The sequence below is a fragment of the Lolium rigidum genome, chromosome 6 (genome assembly GCF_022539505.1).
Source record: "Lolium rigidum isolate FL_2022 chromosome 6, APGP_CSIRO_Lrig_0.1, whole genome shotgun sequence".
NCBI lineage: Eukaryota > Viridiplantae > Streptophyta > Magnoliopsida > Poales > Poaceae > Lolium > Lolium rigidum.
The window spans coordinates 343536708-343556649 of NC_061513.1; the positions used below are offsets into that span (position 1 = coordinate 343536708).

The 19942-nt window shown below is 48.3% G+C and overlaps 2 protein-coding genes across 2 annotated transcripts; both read left to right on the top strand.

Moving 5' to 3' along the window:
• Positions 1-17042: 17042 nt before the first annotated feature.
• On the top strand, positions 17043-18505 carry LOC124664898 (protein indeterminate-domain 7-like; the record flags this gene model as incomplete). Its single annotated transcript, XM_047202318.1, has 3 exons — positions 17043-17777; positions 17889-18288; positions 18379-18505. Coding segments are annotated over exons 1-3 (699 nt in total), but the record flags the coding sequence as incomplete, so codon positions are not given.
• LOC124667267 (protein indeterminate-domain 11-like) lies at positions 18501-19609 on the top strand. The gene has a single exon (XM_047204571.1). It carries the CDS (start codon positions 18506-18508, stop codon positions 19277-19279), a length of 774 nt encoding a protein of 257 aa, XP_047060527.1. The 5' UTR covers positions 18501-18505; the 3' UTR covers positions 19280-19609.
• The last annotated feature ends 333 nt before the right edge of the window (positions 19610-19942 follow it).

Below are 19942 nucleotides of genomic sequence, written 5' to 3' on the forward strand. Positions count from 1 at the left end.
CCGGCGGCTGATGCGCCGACAATGGGCATCTCATTCTTCTCCATCGCCGGCGGTTTTCTTCGGGGTTTTTCTTCGGTTGTGGAGAAGATGATGGGACAGGAGAGGCGGTTGCAGTGAGAACGTGCGTCGAGGGAGAGAAAAGGGCTCTATAAAGACGAAGGTGGCGTGTACCGCAACACGCGTCCGCTATGCACGGCTGCAGCGTGCACCGTGACACGAGTCTAACCCTGGTACGTTTGGTGTACTCAGTTATAACCTCGGGCCTTATACAGAAATTTTATCTGTACTCAGTTTTCCCCTCGAGTACTTAGACTGGCAAGTGCAATATACTCAGTTTTACCCTCAAGTAGCTAGTCAACAGAGAGTCAACAAATGAGATTAACATATCTAATTGAGGCATTTCATGCGCAAAAAAATTCAAAAAAATAAAAACATAGTGGCACCTACTCATGGAGTCTTCCTACGCAACTCGCCACCAAGAAAACCTTAACAAACATATATAAATCAAGTTTTACCACAAATTGCCACTTCTCAGAATCACTAGTGTAGCTATGAAGATGCATGGTTTTCCACTAAAACCCCTTTGCAAAACATCTTCCCCAAAAACACAGTTTGTCTAAATGATGCCATAATTGTCACACTCATGTATATTTGAATTGCAAATAGTTTGATGTAGCCCAATATGAATTTATATTGTACAAAACACGCATTTCTCATTTTGTAATTCTTTTCGTTTGAATCCCTTAGTCTATTTACTATTTATGTGCCCTTGGATTGTTAGTACTACTCAGTTTTGCCCTCAAGTTCTGTCACAAATGCTCTCAGAAGCCCAAACTTATCCTGATTGGTTGAGCCGTTGTCACACGGATCGACTCCACGAACCGTTGATCAACTGATCTAACGGGCAGTATACCCCTCCCCGTCTCTTCGTGGCCACCCCTCTCTCTCTCTTCGTGGCCACCCCCTCTCTCTCTCTTCGTGGCCACCCCTCTCTCTCTCTGTCGGTGGATGCATTATTGTCACCCCTCTAACAATTATCAACTATCTTTCGCTTTCCTTTTTCTTTTAGGGGATATAGTTTTGGCATATAGTTTTAGTAATTTGAAACGGCCCAAAAGTGGTATAATTTTGGTATAAACATGAGGCATACATATTTGCGGATTTCGGTGAATGCATTATTGTCACCCCCTAACAATTATCAACTATCTTTCGCTTTCCTTTTTCTTTTAGGGGATATAGTTTTGGCATATAGTTTCGGTAATTTGAAGCGGCCCAAAAGTGGTATAATTTTGGTATAAACATGAGGCATACATATTTGCGGATTTCGGTGAATGCATTATTGTCACCCCCTAACAATTATCAACTATCTTTCGCTTTCCTTTTTCTTTTAGGGGATATAGTTTTGGCATATAGTTTCGGTAATTTGAAACGGCCCAAAAGTGGTATAATTTCGGTATAAACATGAGGCATACATATTTGCGGATTTCGGTGAATGCATTATTGTCACCCCTCTAACAATTATCAGCTATCTTTCGCTTTCCTTTTCTTTTAGGGGATATAGTTTTGGCATATAGTTTTGGTAATTTGAAACGGCCCAAAAGTGGTATAATTTTGGTATAAACATGAGGCATACATATTTGCGGATTTCGGTGAATAGATTATTGGGAGCCCTAGATTATTTGTCACCCCTCTAACAATTATTGGGAGCATTCCAATATAGTTGGTAATTTCGGTGAATGCACACACTAACTATGAAAACAACTACAAGTACATGAAACTGGATAATGAATTTGTAACAAGGTATCCCTTGTAACAACTTCTAGCGCCTGGTGAGCAATGATAAGAATCCGATCGCAATTATACAACAAAAAAACAACCAGCCATCAGATTAGCTTGCTTCTTCAACTCGATTAGCTGCCTTAACTGCTTGTTCATTTTCTTCAGTTCTCCCTTCACTTCCACCGAGTCCTGCATTGGGAGCATTAGGCATAATCGGAACGGCTCCTCTCTCCGCCGCGTTCTCTACAGCAAGTCCCCCTCCCAAATTGCGCTCCCCAATAGCGCCAATTGATTCCCGCAATTGAAGCCTCCGAACGTACACATCGATCCACTCGAAATGCCTGCATTTCTTCGGGATCCGAAAACAACAACGGGAACCCTAAATCCCAAATTTGAGGGAATAGCAAGAAAATCGAGAGAAAACGAGAGAAATTGGAGCGAGATCTAACCTTATCCCCCTCTCTATATGGCAAGCTCTCGCATGCAAGGAACTCACGTCCACGGTTGCCGTTCTCGTCCGTCTTACGGATCGACCGCTTCGAGGCTCTGGCGTGGGCAGTCAGGGCATCTTGTCAAAGGCACGGGTCCATACTGCGGCCATGAAGAACGGGAGTTCGAATAGAAACTAGACATCACCCGCCTGCCGGAGAAGGGCTGCCGCTGGCGGAGAAGAAGAACAATGGGGCGCCGGGAAAGAAAGGGGAAGCAATGGCACGGGCACGGGCACGGGCGCGGGGCTGGCTCGGGCTCCCATTTTGCAACGGTCACCTGGGTAAGCTGTGGGTCCGGCGCACTAACGTGGACAAGTTGTGGGTCCCACGATGATCTGGATAAGTGAAGACGTGTCCACTGCGGGGCACCAACGGCGGCCCCACTTGCCGGCACCAACCAACGTCAACTAAACGGGAATCCTCCGTCCGAGCTCCTTCTGCGGGTTTCAGACAAGGTCTTGGGGAAAACTGAGGAAAAACTAAGGGGCTGGGGAAAACTGAGCACAACTAAGGAGCCAGGGGCACGAAAATAGAAATCCCTATAAAAAATTAAATGGTATTTCAAATTGGGAGCTAGGCATCGGGTCCACGATGGAAGGCACACTTACTTTTGGCTGGACAAGTGGACCAGTGCAGTTCCCTTCCGAGAACGTTTCTCAAGCATGGTTGATTGTTGTGACAACCTTTTCACAACGGTTGCAGGGGTTAGAGATGCCAAGGGATGGCATATGAGGTTTAGGGGAACTTTGGCCAGGTGGAAATGGTGGAGTGGAACAATAACTTTAGGATTTTTTATCTCCACCCTTTTAGGGAGTGGGCGTGATGAGATTACTTGGCCCCTCGAAGCTTTGGGTGAATAATCAACGAGGTCAATTTACTTGAAACTTTCACAAGTTGCGGCAATTACTCATTTTAAGGAAGTTTGGAGAGCAAGGGTGCATCCCAAAATGAAAATCTTTCTCTGGCAACTCATTAGAAGTCGCTTGCCATCGGGGGCCCAGGTGGCTAAGCGAAACAAACTTCTAATGTGGATTGTTCTCTGTGCGAGGAGACAAAGGACTTCAACCACATCTTCTTCATTTGTCACCTAGCTAAGTTGGTGTGGCAGGTGTTAGGGACCTCCTTTAGTGATTGAAACTCGGCAAGGGCTGGGGATTTTCTTGTTACCACGTTCAATCTTTCGGGGTTCCTTTGTGGGCTAGCTTGATTTACCTTTACAGCTCAGTGTTGGGCGCTTTGGAATATCCAAACCAAGTTAGATATTGAAGGGAAGCTTAGGAATAACCCCGTTGATGCACTATTCCATATGTCTTATGTATATGCAGAGATAGAGGGTTATGCTCAGACCGAAGGACCGACCACTATTGGGAACGGTGATGGACGAGCTTAGGAGACTTCAATCAAGGATTTGGACCGGAGTATGAGAGCATCTCCACCGGCGCCCCCGATAGCGGCACCGATAGCATTTTGGGGGCCGGGAGCGACAATTGGCTCGCACCGGCGCGCCCCATACGGCGCCGGCCAATTTTGGAGCCCAATAGAATCGTCGGCAACCCCATGCCGGCCCCTTCGCGAAGGGCGCGAATTGGGCGCGCCGGCGCCTCGCGGGGCTGAAAATTTTGGGCGTGCGAGCCGCCTGTCAGCCACACAACCCAAAAGTCGACGCCAGGGGGGAGTGGCAGGGCTGACGCGTCAGCGGCTCATTCAATTTTAACCTAACCGTCGTGTACCTCGTGACGGAAGTTATTGGGGCGCAGCGGCGGTGCAGTTTCCACAGACGCGCAGCGAACCGGCCCATCGCGCGCGCCTTGCTCTTCGTGCCGCCGTTAATGAGTGCCACCGCTCCCCCGCTCCCCCTCCTCCCTCCGGCCTATAAAAGGGTCGCCTCTTATCGTCCCTCTCACACACAAACCCTAGCGCCTCTCTCCCCAACCCTAGCCGCCACCATCTGAAAAGACGACGCCATGTCTGGTCGAGGCCGAGGTCGCGGCCGTGGTCGTGGCCGTGGCCGCGGCAGAGGTGCACGCACGCCGTCGCCTGCCACGCTAGAGTCTTCATCGTCGGAGATGGACGAGGAGGGGCCCGTGCTGTTCGAATTCGTCCTCGTCCTCAAGGGCGACCCACGCGGCATCCAGAGGCTGCCGGACACCTTCGCCGACTTCGTCGCCAGCGACGATCGCCCGGGCACGCTGCATCTCCGGGAACATTTGCGCGGCTACTACCGGTGGATCGTCGACGTGATCTACGACGCGCGCTGATAACCCACAAGTATAGGGGATCGCGGCACAAGGGGAGGTAAAGAATACTTATAAGCCTTAACAACTGAGTTGTCAATTCAGCTGCACCTGGAAAAGCACTAGCAACAGGGGTGATGTGAAAGTAGCAGTGATATGAGAGCAGTAGTAATAGTAACACAGCAGCAGTAATAGTAACACAGGAGCAATGGCACCAGAAGATAGTTGATACTACTTCCAATGACATGTAGAACGAGTATATGATGATGAAAGATGGACCGGGGTTCCCAGCTATCTACACTAGTGGCAACTCTCCAATAACAAGTGTTGGGTGAACAAATTACAGTCGGGCAATTGATAGGATTGAAATAGCATTAAGACATAATATCAAGATCATTAATCATGTAGGCATGTTTTCCAATTATAGTCGTACGTGCTCGCAATGAGAAACTTGCACAACATCTTTTGTCCTACCAGCCGGTGGCAGTCGGGCCTCTAGGGAATCTCATCGGATATTAAGGTACTCCTTTTAATAGAGTACCGGAGCAAAGCATTAACACTCCGTGAAAACATGTGATCCTCACATCACCACCATCCCCTCCGGTTGTCCCGATTTCTGTCACTTCGGGGCCTTTGGTTCCGGACAGCGACATGTGCATACAACTTGTAGATACAATCTAAGCAGTAAGTATAGAGCTTAAATCTAAGATCATGCCACTCGGGCCCTAGTGACAAGCATTAAACACAACAAGATTGCAGCAACAATAACTTCATAAACTTTGTAGATAGACAATCATAACGTAACAATCCATCGGATCCCGACAAACACAACACCGATTACATCAGACGGATCTCAATCATGTAAGGCAGCTCATGAGATCATTGTATTGAATTACATGGGAGAGATGATACCAACTAGCTACAGCTAGAACCCGTAGTCCATGGGGGAACTACTCACGGAGCATGATGGAGGCGGTGGCGTCGATGGAGATGGCTTCCGGGGCACTTCCCCGTCCCGGCGAGGTGCCGAAACGGAGACTTCGTCCCCCGAATTGGAGTTTCGCGATGGTGGCGGCGCCCCTGGAGTCTTTCTGGAGATTCGTCAAAAGGTACTGCGTTTTTAGGTCGAAAGGGCTTAAATAGGCGAAGAGGCGGCGCGAGGAGGGCGACAGGGTGGCCCCACACCGGCCGGCGCGGCCAGGGTGTAGCCCGCGCGGCCCACATGTGTGGTGGCCCCCTGGCTCTCCTCCGACTCCCCTTCGGTGTTCTGGAGCCTCCCGGGAAAAATAAGATCTTTGGCTTTGATTTCGTCCAATTCCGAGAATATTGCCCGAACAGCCTTTCTGGAACCAAAAACAGCGAGAAAACAGAAGCTGGCACCGTGGCATCTTGTTAATAGGTTAGTTCCGGAAAACGCATAAAAACATTATAAAGTGCAAGCAAAACATGTAAGTATTGTCATAAAACAAGCATGGAACATCGAAATTATAGGTACGTTGGAGACGTATCGGCATCCCCAAGCTTAGTTCCTGCTCGTCCTCGAGTAGGTAAACGATAAAAAGAATAATTTCTGTAGTGACATGCTACTTACATAACCTTGATCATACTATTACAAAGCACATGAGATGAATGAAGTGACTCAAGGCAATAATCTATAGTTGCTAACAAATAGATAACATATAGCAAAACTTTTCATGAAGAGTACTTTCAAGACAAGCATCAAAAGTCTTGCACAAGAGTTAACTCATAAAGCAATAGATTCAAAGTAAAGGCATCGAAGCAACACGAGAGGAAGATTCAAGTTTCAGCGAGTTGCTTTCAACTTTCAACATGCATATCTCATGGATAATTGTCAACATAAAGTAATATGATGAATGCAAATAAGCAAGTATGTAAGAATCAATGCACAGTTGACACAAGTGTTTGCTTCTAAGATGGAAGGAAGTAGGTAAACCGACTCAACATAAAGTAAAAGAATGGCCCTTCGCGAGAGGGAAGCATTGATTGCTATATTTGTGCTAGAGCTTTGGTTTTGAAAACATAAAGAGAGCATAAAAGTAAAGTTTTGAGAGGTGTTTGTTGTTGTCAACGAATGGTAGTGGGCACTCTAACCCCCTTGCCCGACAAACCTTCAAAGAGCGACTCCCATGAAGGACGTTATCTCTACCAGCAAGGTAGATCATCCCTCTTCTCTTTTGTTTACACATGTATTTTAGTTTTTATTTATGGTTGACACTCCTCCCAACCTTTTGCTTACACAAGCCATGGCTAACCGAATCCTCGGGTGCCTTCCAACATTCACATACCATGAAGGAGTGTCTATTTGCAAAATTAAGTTGCTTACTGATGAATCAGAGCAAAACATGTGAAGAGAATTATTAATGAAGTTAGTTAATTGGGGCTGGGAACCCCGTTGCCAGTTTTTTTTTCAAAATTATTGGATAAGCGGATGAAGCCACTAGTCCATTGGTGAAAGTTGCCCAACAAGATTGAAAGATAATTAAACACCACATACTTCCTCATGAGCTATTAAACATTGACACAAATCAGAGGTGATAAATTTTGAATTGTTTAAAGGTAGCACTCAAGCAATTTACTTTGGAATGGTGGAGAAATACCATGTAGTAGGTAGGTATGGTGGACACAAATGGCATAGTGGTTGGCTCAAGGATTTTGGATGCATGAGAAGTATTCCCTCTCGATACAAGGCTTAGGCTAGCAAGGTTATTTGAAGCAAACACAAGTATGAACCGGTACAGCAAAACTTACATAAGAACATATTGCAAGCATTATAATACTCTACACTATCTTCCTTGTTGCTCAAACACTTTTACCAGAAAATATCCAGACCTTAAGAGAGATCAATCATGCAAACCAATTTCAACAAGCTCTACAGTAGTTCTCCACTAATAGGTTTAAACTACATGAAAAAAAACTTAATCATGATCTACTTGAGAGCTCAAAACAATTTCCAAGTGTCAAATTATTCAAGACAATATGAGGCATTTTCTGTTTCCAACCAAACAACCATAAGTGATGTAGCTTCCAACTTTTATCATTGAACATTAAAAGTAAAACGAAGAACAAGTGTTCATATGAAAAAGCGGAGCGTGTCTCTCTCCCAAACAAGGATTGCTAGGATCCAATCTTATTCAAACATAAACAAAAATAAAACACACGGACGCTCCAAGTGAAGAACATAAGATGTGACCGAATAAAAATATAGTTTCAATAGAAGAAACCTGATAAGTTGATGAAGAAGGGGATGCCTTGGGCATCCCCAAGCTTAGACGCTTGAGTCTTCTTGAAATATGCAGGGATGAACCACGGGGGCATCCCCAAGCTTATACTTTTCACTCTTCTTGATCATATATCATCCTCCTCTCTTGACCCTTGAAAACTTCCTTCACCCCAAACTTCTCATAAACTTCATTAGAGGGGTTAGTACTCAAAAAACTTGTATCCACCTTGGTCCTGTAGTGACACATTACAAGAACTCAATAAAACATTAGCTACAGCTCTCCACGTGTAGAAAGCCTTGCTTAAAGTCCGCAAGAGACAATACAAAAAATACAGAGACAGAATCTGCCAAAACAGAACAGCCAGTAAAGACGAATTTAAAAGAGTTACTTCCGTTGCTCAAATCAGAAAACTCAAAACTAGCGAAAGTTGCGTACATATCTGAGGAACACGCACGTAAATTGGCATAATTTTGTGAGTTACCTACAGAGAAAACAGCCCAGATTCGTGACAGATAGAAATCTGTTTCTGCGCAGAAATCCAAATCTAGTATCAACCTTCGATTAGAGGCTTCACTTGGCACAACATTGCAATAAAATAAAGATAAGGAGAGGTTGCTACAGTAGTAACAACTTCCAAGACACAACAAAACAGTAGCAAAATAAACACATGGGTTATCTCCCAAGAAGTTCTTTCTTTATAGCCATTAAGATGGGCTCAGCAATTTTAATGATGCTCACATAAGAAGTAAGAGTTGAAGCAAAAGAGAGCATCAAAAAGAAAATTCAAAACACATTTAAGTCTACCCCACTTCCTATGCATAGGAATCTTGTACACAAATAAATTCATGAAGAACAAAGTGACAAGCATAAGAAGATAAAACAAGAGTAACTTCAAAATTTTAAGCATATAGAGAGGTGTTTTAGTACCATGCAAATTTCTACAACCATATTTTCCTCTCTCATAATAATTTTCAGTAGCTTTATGAACAAACTCAACAACATAACTATCACATACAGCATGCTTTTCATGATTCACAAACACATAATTTTTATCAAGCTCAAAAATAGTGCGATTAAAACTTTCAAACACACTTTTATCAATAATATAACAAGATGGTTGATCAATCTCAAGAGATATGGGACTCATAGATAATGTCAAGACCTCTCCAATCCCATTTTCATTAGTAGTACAATTAATATTATCAAGTAACATAGGACCATCATCAAGAGCTTTATCATAAACATTTGCTACGCAAAATTCTTTAGTACCATGCATTTCGACATCGGGCACAAACAAAGCATTATCATAAGATTTATAAAAGTAGCATGGATTATCATAAATAACAGTAGCATAATTATTCTCACAAGTTTTACTCATAGGGAATATTTCAAGAGAATCCACAGGAACATAACATTCAACCTCTTTCGGTAAGCATGGAGGACAATCAAATAGTGTAAGAGATAAAGAGTTACTCTCATTAGAAGGTTGGCATGGGTAGCTAATCCATTCTTCCTCCTTTTGTTCATCACTCTCCTCTTCTTTTTCATCTAATGAGCTTTCAGGTTCATCAATTTCCTCCTCTTTTTCATCCAATGAGCTTTCAGGTTCATCAATTTCTTCTTCCACGAGGTCCCTGCAAATTGTGAGTGCATTCTTGTGCATTAATGAGTCTCTCTTTATAATCAATGATATAAGGATTATCGGTGTAACTTTCATTGCAAAAATTAAGGATAGAAGAGACATAATCTTTAAGGTCCTTACAAACAACACAAGTTTCATAATTTTTAACCATGAAGGATTCTATCTCGAGAGGCTCCCATAAATATGACAAATTGTTCTACCTCTTCAAACCCAAAATGAATATAGCTATTCCGATTATAGTTCTTAATTAAAAATTCCTCACTAAAGCCACATTGAAATTTAAGATGTTTAGTGTCCTGTTGAGAGCAACAGTTTATATCATGGCGTTTAAGCAAGATTTTAGCAATTGTTTTCAGTTTTTCTATCACAGCTCTCATAACTTCACCCGCTCTTGATTCTCTATAATTATTATATAATTCAATAAGCTCCAAATAGGTTGTAGGTTCTCCCATAGCAACAGTTTTTAATTTTTCGATTTTTCAAATTTTTATGGATTTTTGGGTATATGAGAAAAGTAAAACAAAACAAAAAGAAACTAGACAAAAGTAAACTAAGAAAAATAAAACAAGACAGAAATAAACTAAGCACAAATAAACTAGGCAAAAGTAAACTAAGCAAAACAAAGTAAAATAAAATAGAGAGAGAGGTGGAGTGTACTCCCCAGGTGAACTTATGAGTAGAGCTATGCCTCCCCGGCAACGGCGCCAGAAAACAGATCTTGATAACCCACAAGTATAGGGGATCGCGGCGGTCTTCGAGGGAAGTAAAACCCAAATTTATTGATTCGACACAAGGGGAGGTAAAGAATACTTATAAGCCTTAACAAGCTGAGTTGTCAATTCAGCTGCACCTGGAAAAGCACTAGCAACGAGGGTGATGTGAAAGTAGCGATGATATGAGAGCAGTAGTAACAGTAACACAACAGCAGTAATAGTAACACAGGAGCAATGGCACCAGAAGATAGTTGATACTACTTCCAATGACATGTAGAACGAGTATATGATGATGAAAGATGGACCGGGGTTCCCAGCTATCTACACTAGTGGCAACTCTCCAATAACAAGTGTTGGGTGAACAAATTACAGTCGGGCAATTGATAGGATTGAAATAGCATTAATACATAATATCAAGATCATTAATCATGTAGGCATGTTTTCCAATTATAGTCGTACGTGCTCGCAATGAGAAACTTGCACAACATCTTTTGTCCTACCAGCCGGTGGCAGCCGGGCCTCTAGGGAATCTACTGGATATTAAGGTACTCCTTTTAATAGAGTACCGGAGCAAAGCATTAACACTCCGTGAAAACATGTGATCCTCACATCACCACTATCCCCTCCGGTTGTCCCAATTTCTGTCACTTCGGGACCTTTGGTTCCGGACAGCGACATGTGCATACAACTTGTAGATACAATCTAAGCAGTAAGTATAGAGCTTAAATCTAAGATCATGCCACTCGGGCCCTAGTGACAAGCATTAAACACAACAAGATTGCAGCAACAATAACTTCATAAACTTTGTAGATAGACAATCATAATGTAACAATCCATCGGATCCCGACAAACACAACACCGATTACGTCAGATGAATCTCAATCATGTAAGGCAGCTCATGAGATCATTGTATTGAAGTACATGGGAGAGATGATACCAACTAGCTACAGCTAGAACCCGTAGTCCATGGGGGAACTACTCACGGAGCATGATGGAGGCGGTGGCGTCGATGGAGATGGCTTCCGGGGGCACTTCCCCGTCCCGGCAGAGTGCCGGAACAGAGACTTCTGTCCCCCGAATTGGAGTTTCGCGATGGTGGCGGCGCCCCTGGCGTCTTTCTGGAGTTTCGTCAAAAGGTACTGCGTTTTTAGGTCGAAAGGGCTTAAATAGGCGAAGAGGCGGCGCAGGAGGGGCGACAGGGTGGCCCCACACCAGGCCGGCGCGGTGATGCGTGCAGTTGACACACGTCCGTTGGGAACCCCAAGAGGAAGGTGTGATGCAGACAGTAGCAAGTTTTCCCTCAGAAAGAAACCAAGGTTTATCGAACCAGGAGGAGCCAAGAAGCACGTTGAAGGTTGATGGTAGCGAAATGTAATGCGGCGCAACACCAGGGATTTCGGCGCCAACGTGGAACCTGCACAGCACAACCAAAGTACTTTGCCCCAACGAAACAGTGAGGTTGTCAATCTCACCGGCTTGCTGTAACAAAGGGTTAACCGTATTGTGTGGAAGATGATTGTTTGCAGAAAACAGTAAAACAAGTATTGCAGTAGATTGTATGTGATGTAAAGAATAGGACCGGGGTCCACAGTTCACTAGAGGTGTCTCTCCCATAAGATAAAAGCATGTTGGGTGAACAAATTACAGTCGGGAATTGACAAATAGAGAGGGCATAACAATGCACATACATGACATGATAAATATAGTGAGATTTAATTGGGCATTACGACAAAGTACATAGACCGCTATCCAGCATGCATCTATGCCTAAAAAGTCCACCTTCAGGTTATCATCCGAACCCCTTCCAGTATTAAGTTGCAAAACAACAGACAATTTAGGCCTGGAATTAAAACTCGAAACTCGCGAGCTAAACGAGTAACTCGTGACTCGACTCGCCTCGACTCAAACTCGGTGTATAACGAGCCAATCCAAGTTTCATATATCTTCGTTAAACGAGTTCAAGCTAAACGAGCCGAGTTCATCAAACTCGCGAGTAGCTCGTTTAGCTCTGTAAAAATGAATTCGGCCCAAGCCCACCAAAATGCGCAAGTATATTTTTGGTTTCTCAACTTGGTAATCTTATGCTGATGATATATTGATCGTCGTGGTTTATATTTTTATGGTACCATAGTCCTAATGCTTGTTGTTCATTATTTATGTCCAAATATTCGGGGAAAATGCATTGTACATATTACATGTTCTATTTGATAGTTTTAAACAAGCTACTCATGAGTTACTCGCGAGCTTTGCGAGTCAAGCCGAGTTTGAAGTCCGGACTCGATTGTTAAACGAGTCGAGTCGAGCTAACTCGATTGTTGACCGAGCTTTAACGAGTCAAGCCGAGCTGGCTCGGCTCGACTCGAATTCCAGTCCTAAGACAATTGCATTAAGTATGGTGCGTAATGTAATCAATAACTACATCCTTAGACATAGCATCAATGTTTTATCCCTAGTGGCAACAACACATCCACAACCTTAGAACTTTCTCATCACTCGTCCCAGATTTAATGGAGGCATGAACCCACTATCGAGCATAAATACTCCCTCTTGGAGTTAAGAGCAAAAACTTGGCCAGAGCCTCTACTAATAACGGAGAGCATGCAAGATCATAAACAACACATAGGTAATAGATTGATAATTAACATAACATAGTATTCTCTATCCATCGGATCCCGACAAACACAACATATAGTATTACAGATAGATGATCTTGATCATGTTAGGCAGCTCATAAGATCCAACAATGAAGCACAATGAGGAGAAGACAACCGTCTAGCTACTGCTATGGACCCATAGTCCAGGGGTGAACTACTCACTCATCACTCCGGAGGCGACCATGGCGGTGAAGAGTCCTCCGGGAGATGAATCCCCTCTCCGGCAGGGTGCCGGAGGTGATCTCCAGAAATCCCCCGAGATGGGATTGGCGGCGGCGGCGTCTCAGTAAGGTTTTCCGTATCGTGGCTCTCGGTACTGGGGGTTTCGCGACGGAGGCTTTAAGTAGGCGGAAGGGCAACGCGGGGGGCCACACGAGGGCCCCACACGCCAGGGCCACGCGGCCAACACCTAGGCCGTGCCGCCCTGTTGTGGCGGCGCCTCGTGGCCCCACTTCCTTTCCCCCTCGGTCTTCTGGAAGCTTCGTGCAAAAATAGGACCCTGGGCGTTGATTTCGTCCAATTCCGAGAATATTTCTTTACTAGGATTTCTGAAACCAAAAACAGCGAGAAAACAACAACCGGCTCTTCGGCATCTCGTTAATAGGTTAGTGCCGGAAAATGCATAAATACGACATATAATGTGTATAAAACATGTAGATATCATCAATAATGTAGCATGGAACATAAGAAATTATCGATACGTCGGAGACGTATCACGCGGCCAGGGTGTAGCCCGCGCGGCCCACATGTGTGGTGGCCCCTGGCTCTCCTCCGACTCCCCTTCGGTGTTCTGGAGCCTCCCGGGAAAAATAAGATCTTTGGCGTTGATTTCGTCCAATTCCGAGAATATTGCCCGAACAGCCTTTCTGGAACCAAAAACAGCAGAAACAGGAACTGGCACTGTGGCATCTTGTTAATAGGTTAGTTCCGGAAAACGCATAAAAATATTATAAAGTGCAAGCAAAACATGTAAGTATTTTCATAAAACAAGCATGGAACATCAGAAATTATAGGTACGTTGGAGACGTATCACGCGCGGCAAGATGTACCTCCACATCGGCTGGGAGAAGTTCGCGTGCCACCACAGCCTCCAAGCCCGCTTCGTGCTCGTGTTCTCCTACTTCGGCGACAGGGACATGAGCGTCAAGGTGTTCGACGAGACGTGTTGCCGCCGGAACTACCACGTCGATAGCGCCGAGGAGGACGACTGATGAGTGTTGTTTCTTTGCAGTGAATATCGGCTCGCATGTTTTTGGAAGTTCTTCCTCGGAAGAACCAACAGGGGCACCCTCGCCAGCTGAATTTTCCAGTTTGGCTGACTGGGTGTGCCCTCGAGTGTTCTTTCTTGGCAGCGAACACACGAAATCTGCGATGACCGGCCTAGTTAGGGTTAGGTTTTTTGCAATGTTTTATATTTGTGTCCACCATGGTTCAAACTATGTATTATTTTGTGGAAAACCATGTTCCAAACTATATCTTCATGTAAACCACATTCCCAATTATGTATTAGTTTGTGGAATAAAATATTTCTTGTTGAATTTTCTATGCATTTACTAATAATTTTAATCTAAAAATTCTATCGGGACCGCCGTTTTGGGGCGCCGGTGTGGAAACGGCTTCCCCAAATAGAGGATGCAGTGCTGGCGCCCCCAAACGGAGCTGCCGGCGCTCCTGCCGGCGCCTATTTGGGGACTACCGGTGGAGATGCTTCTGACGAAGACGTTGATAGATAGACTACTTAGGAGGTCTTACCCCTCTTAGGTCAATGTTGTATTTTTGACCGGCCGTGACCTTCTTATGCTTGTTTTAGATTTGCGTGTGGATGGTTCCAGAACTTGTTCTACTCAGATCTTGGTTGCCGGATGGCTTTATATTTAAAGCTAGGCCTATGGCCTTGTGTTTAAATTTTTTGACCCTACATTAAATCAATGGTGTGCCTATTTCTCCGTTGACTGAGGGCATATCCAGCGGCGCGACGCAAACAGACGTTAAGAGACCGTTTGTGTCCGCCGTGACCGGAAATGCGTCTGGCACCCTCTCCAGCGGGGCGAAGCAAAGTGATCGGGCCGTCCGCGGAGACGCAAACCTGGCCCAAATATGCGCCAGGATTGCGTCTCCGCGGACGCTCCGCGGTCGCGGAATCTGTCCGCCTTGGGTGCATCCGGGCCCGGTCGGCAGTGAGTAGGTAAGCAAAATATTTTTTCATTACTATTGATTGGCCAAAAGGACCATCTTTACAGAGATGGTTAGTCGAGTTAACCTAAAACTACAACGGCCGTACCTACTCGCCGTCGCGCGGCCTACACCGGCCTCGGTTACTCGCAGTCGCGCACCCTACTAATGGCCGCCGGAAGGGCCGCGCACGCCGGCGAACGGACATCTCGTCCTGTCGCTTGCGCCGTTCGAGGGCCTCGGCCAGGGTGCTGTCCCACAGGGCCGCCGCCACCTTGGCAGCCGCCACCTCCGCCCCCGCCTGGGCCTCCTCCTCCTCTGCCGCCGCCTGGACCGCCGCCGCCGCGTCCTCGTTCGCCTGGGCCGCCGCTTGGATCGCCGCCACGTCGGCAACAAAGCGGGCCCTGTCCTAGCTGCCGCCACCGCTTCGTCCCTGACGGCGATGGCGGCCTCCAGCTCGCGGTTCTCCTGCTCGACCCGCGCGGGAGAAGGGCCCCTACGCTGGAGCGAGTCTAGGTCGGAGCACATTAACCCCCGAGCCATGGCCATCGCATAGCTGTGGGCTTCCTCCTCCGCCACCCAAGCCTGACGGTGCTGGGCGTCCCCAGCCAGGGACTCGAAGGACGCGAGCAGAACCCGCTGGTCGCCGGCGCACTCGAAGCGCATGGGCACGGGGGGGGGGGATTGTCGTCCGCGATGTCGTGGATGACGGCGTCGGCCGGAGGGGCCGCGATGGCCGCCAGCGCCTCCGCGAGCTCGGCCCTGGCGTCGGCGAGCTCGGCCATGGCGTTGGCGATCTCCGCCCTGGTCGCCGCGAGGCACCCTTCCGCGCGCTCTGCCGCCTCCGCCTCCGCGACCTCCGCCTCCGCCGACTCCAGGTCCAGCTGCTGGGCCTCAACGCCGGCGGCGGCTACCTCCTCCTCCTCCTCCTCCTCCTCCGGGTCCACCATATATAGCCACGGCGGGGCGGGAAACGGCGTTGGCGCGCAGGGCGTTTCCCGCGCGCGCGAAACGCCGGCGAAACTTGGCAATGTATTGGGCACGCGCGGGAACGATCGTCGTCGCGCGGGAACAGTTAATCGCCGGCGGCAGTCCTCGACGGGACGTAAAACACCATTAGCGAGCTTGACGCTGTCCCCGGTTAAAAAATGCGTCCGCACCGCTGGAGGTACCCCAGACGCAAACGGTCGCCCTGGACCACATCGCCGATGGAAACGGACATTTCGGGCGTCCGAAATGCGTCGGCCCGCTGGAGATGCCCTGAGAACAAGTTTTGTCCCCAGTCACATGATGTCATCAGATTTCAATTGTACTCCCTCCATACCAGGGCTTAAGGCGTTAAAAAATTTCTGGTTTTTATTCAAGGCATAAGGCGCAGGTGCAGGTGCAGTAGAAACGTTAGCTTTCCAAATCTGCCCCTCCCTCGGGCTAGAATTAAGGAGACGGCGTGGGTCTTGATTGGCTGCGCTTAGCTGGAATCCTAGGCTGATTGGTCGTTTGTGGCTGGCCTTAAAACTAGGAGCTGCATGCAACAAATTGGGGAGAGAGTATTAAACGTACCTAGCTAATTAATAGGGGCATGACCGGAAAATATTAAACCGCATGATTACTCCTTAATAGACGCGCTGGAATTTTTACGCCCTATGCCATGAGAAGGAGGGAGTAAGTCATATTGCAACTCATAACTAACCCGAATCACGATTCATATCAAATGGTATAAGACTTAACTAAGCACGAACCTAGTTCTCAGCTAGACGAGAACTAGCAAATGCCGTAAATCAAAATTGAAAAATACATTTGCCTCAAAATGGTGTAGGTGGTGGCATATACTGGATCGAGAGAAAAGCCTCGCGCACGAAAGGGTTCAAGATCCACAATTTTAGGGCTGCGGCACTGTGGCATGGCACTGGAGAACCCACCACCGTGGCATGGAGCCAGGCCATTACTGGTAATCCCCTGGGAAGAGCACGGAATGGGAATGGGAATGGGGTTCAGCGAGCAGTACGCACAGCGGATTTCTGGAGTCCAGTGCAGCAGAATTCAGAAGAGAGAGAGAGGGTGGAGAGTGAGACCAAAGGAAAAGACAGGAAGCCCCAGCGCTCCGTGCGGGCCGGCTCCAGAGGGAGAGTATTGTACTCGTACAGTGTGATGGCGGGCAACCAAATGGGTGGACACTTGCGCTTGCCTCCCTCATCCGCATCACCATCGCCATCTCTCTCCTCTCTCCTCTAGCAATCAACCCTAGTCTTCTTAGCTTAGCTGAGCTGACTACCTGGCCTATCTAGCTAGCTCCATCCTTCAACCCCACTCTACACCAGCGCTGCTAGCTCGGCGATCACTCGATCGGGAGGAGACCTCGGTTCTTGCTCACAATAGTCATCTCCTCGCCTCCACATCAGCTCAGGGCGATTCGATTCATCAAGGAGACTAGGAGAGAGAGCCGCTGGCTGGCTGTTGTCCCCACAGCGGCACGACGCAGCTGGGCGCGGCTAGTGCAACCGACTGCCGCAAATCTGCAAGTACCACCACCGCATGCAGGCCGTGCACATGCACATCATCCGCACCATCGCCCCGCACGGCCGCGAGATCTGATCGATTTTTGCAGCGGCTAGCTGAGAATTCGGTGGAAATTTCAGCAGCGAGCTGGTGGATTTTGTAGCTAGCTGGGATCGATCGAGATGATGCTCAAGGATCTGGCGGCAATTCAGCAGCAGCAGCAGCTGGCCCTGGCCGCGGCGGCGGACGAGAACATGTCCAACCTCACCTCCGCGTCCGGCGACCAGACCAGCGTCTCCTCCCACCCTCTCCCGCCTCCTTCCAAGAGGAAGCGCAGCCTCCCGGGAAATCCAGGTACGCACACGCTGAATTCTGCTTCCGACCGATCGATAATCTAGCTCTATCACTTGAGTTCTTGCGACTGACGACGGATGGATCCGCTGCTATCGGCTGACTGATTGCCAGACCCCGACGCGGAGGTGATCGCGCTGTCGCCGCGGTCGCTCATGGCCACGAACCGCTACGTGTGCGAGATCTGCGGCAAGGGCTTCCAGCGGGACCAGAACCTGCAGCTGCACCGGCGCGGCCACAACCTGCCCTGGAAGCTCAAGCAGCGCAACCCCAACGAGGTGGTGCGCAAGAAGGTCTACGTCTGCCCGGAGCCCGGCTGCGTGCACCACGACCGCGCCCGCGCGCTCGGCGACCTCACGGGGATCAAGAAGCACTTCAGCCGCAAGCACGGCGAGAAGAAGTGGAAGTGCGACAAGTGCGCCAAGCGATACGCCGTGCAGTCCGACTGGAAGGCGCACTCCAAGGTCTGCGGCACCAGGGAGTACCGATGCGACTGCGGCACCCTCTTCTCCAGGCACGTCTCCGAAGCTCCTCTTCGTAATTCAGGGCGCGTTCCACGGCCATGCATGACGTGCTGATGTGTGCATGCGTTGGTTCCTTGCAGGCGGGACAGCTTCATCACGCACAGGGCCTTCTGCGACGCGCTGGCGGAGGAGAGCGCCAGGGCGGTCGCGGTGGATCCGGGGATGCTCTACCAGCACGGCGGCGGCGGCGGCGCCGCGGGGTTTCAGATGCCGGCCGTCATGGACGCGTCGCACCCGCTGGGCGCCGGGCACGGGCTGATCCAGGAACTGTGCCTCAAGAGGGAGCAGCAGCAGCAACAACATCAACAACAGTTTGCGCAGCCGTGGCTATCCGAGCAGCAGCAGATGGAGATGGCCGGCGAGGGCGGCGCCCCGGGGATGTTCGGCACGGCGAGGATGGACCAGGAGTTCAACGGGAGCACCACGCCGGAGAGCAGCACGCAGCCGGCGGGCATGGGCTTCGCGTCCTTCTCGTCGCCCGCGGCGGGGCCGTCCGCCTCCGGGTCCACGCACATGTCAGCCACCGCGCTGCTCCAGAAGGCGGCGCAGATGGGCGCGACGCTCAGCCGTCCGTCGGGCCAAGGCCAGATGGCGGCGAGCACCCTCAGCAGCAGCAGCGTTGGCGGCGCCGCCAGCAATAATGCACCGGCTGCCGCTACTACCACTAACAGCGCGACGACAAGCACTGCCATCGGCGCTGGATTCGCGCACACGTTCGAGGCGCCAGCGCACTTCGGGGTGCACCAGAGATCTAGTTCCAGTCGCAATGCCGGCAATGGCGCCACCGGGGCCGGAGGTAGTGGCAATGCCGGGGGCGGCAACGACGGCCAAACGAGGGACTTCCTGGGGCTGCGGGCATTCTCCCACGGCGACATACTCAGCATGGCAGGGTTCGATCCCTGCATGCCCACGTCGGCCTCCGCGTCCGCGGCGGCGTACGATCAGCAAGGGCACCAGAGCAGCGAGCCATGGCACGGCTAGCAAGGTACAGTACTAGTGATGAACATCGCTACCAGCTGGCTAGCTCGCCATCGATGAGCTGAACCGTGTCAATTCGATGCACCATGCAATGGCCTAATCTTCATCGCCTCAGGATGCCAGCATTGCTCTCGATCATATATGTCAAGTTTCTCATGGGGTAAGTGGTCGATATCCAGTTCGTTTTTGTTGCACGCCACTCAGTTTGATCTTCTTTTCGGAGGAAATAATGAACTGTTCAAATTCATGTATATGCTAGAGATGAAAGTGCTCTATATATCGAACTTGCAAATAAATTCTTTTCATGCTACATATACGGGACTTGCAAATTAATGGTGTGTATAATCAGTTCATGTCACTATTGTACTGTTCCCAGTCTGCTATGTTATTGCTCATTCAGTATCTGTAACCAGTAACCAGTAACAGTAACCCATTGCCAGTCTATGGTCTCGCAATAGAGTCTGGTCAAACAAAACAGTAATAATAGTGTAGTATTTGGAAAAAAAAAACCTACTCACATTTGGTAGACTAGCTAGCGTCGTGTCCCATCTTATAGGAGCAAAAAATGGTCAACATTACCCTAACTCTTTTACCACTTTGGTAGACATATATATTGGTGTTGCTATTTCTCATCATGCTCAGAAATAACCGTCCAATCTAAACAGT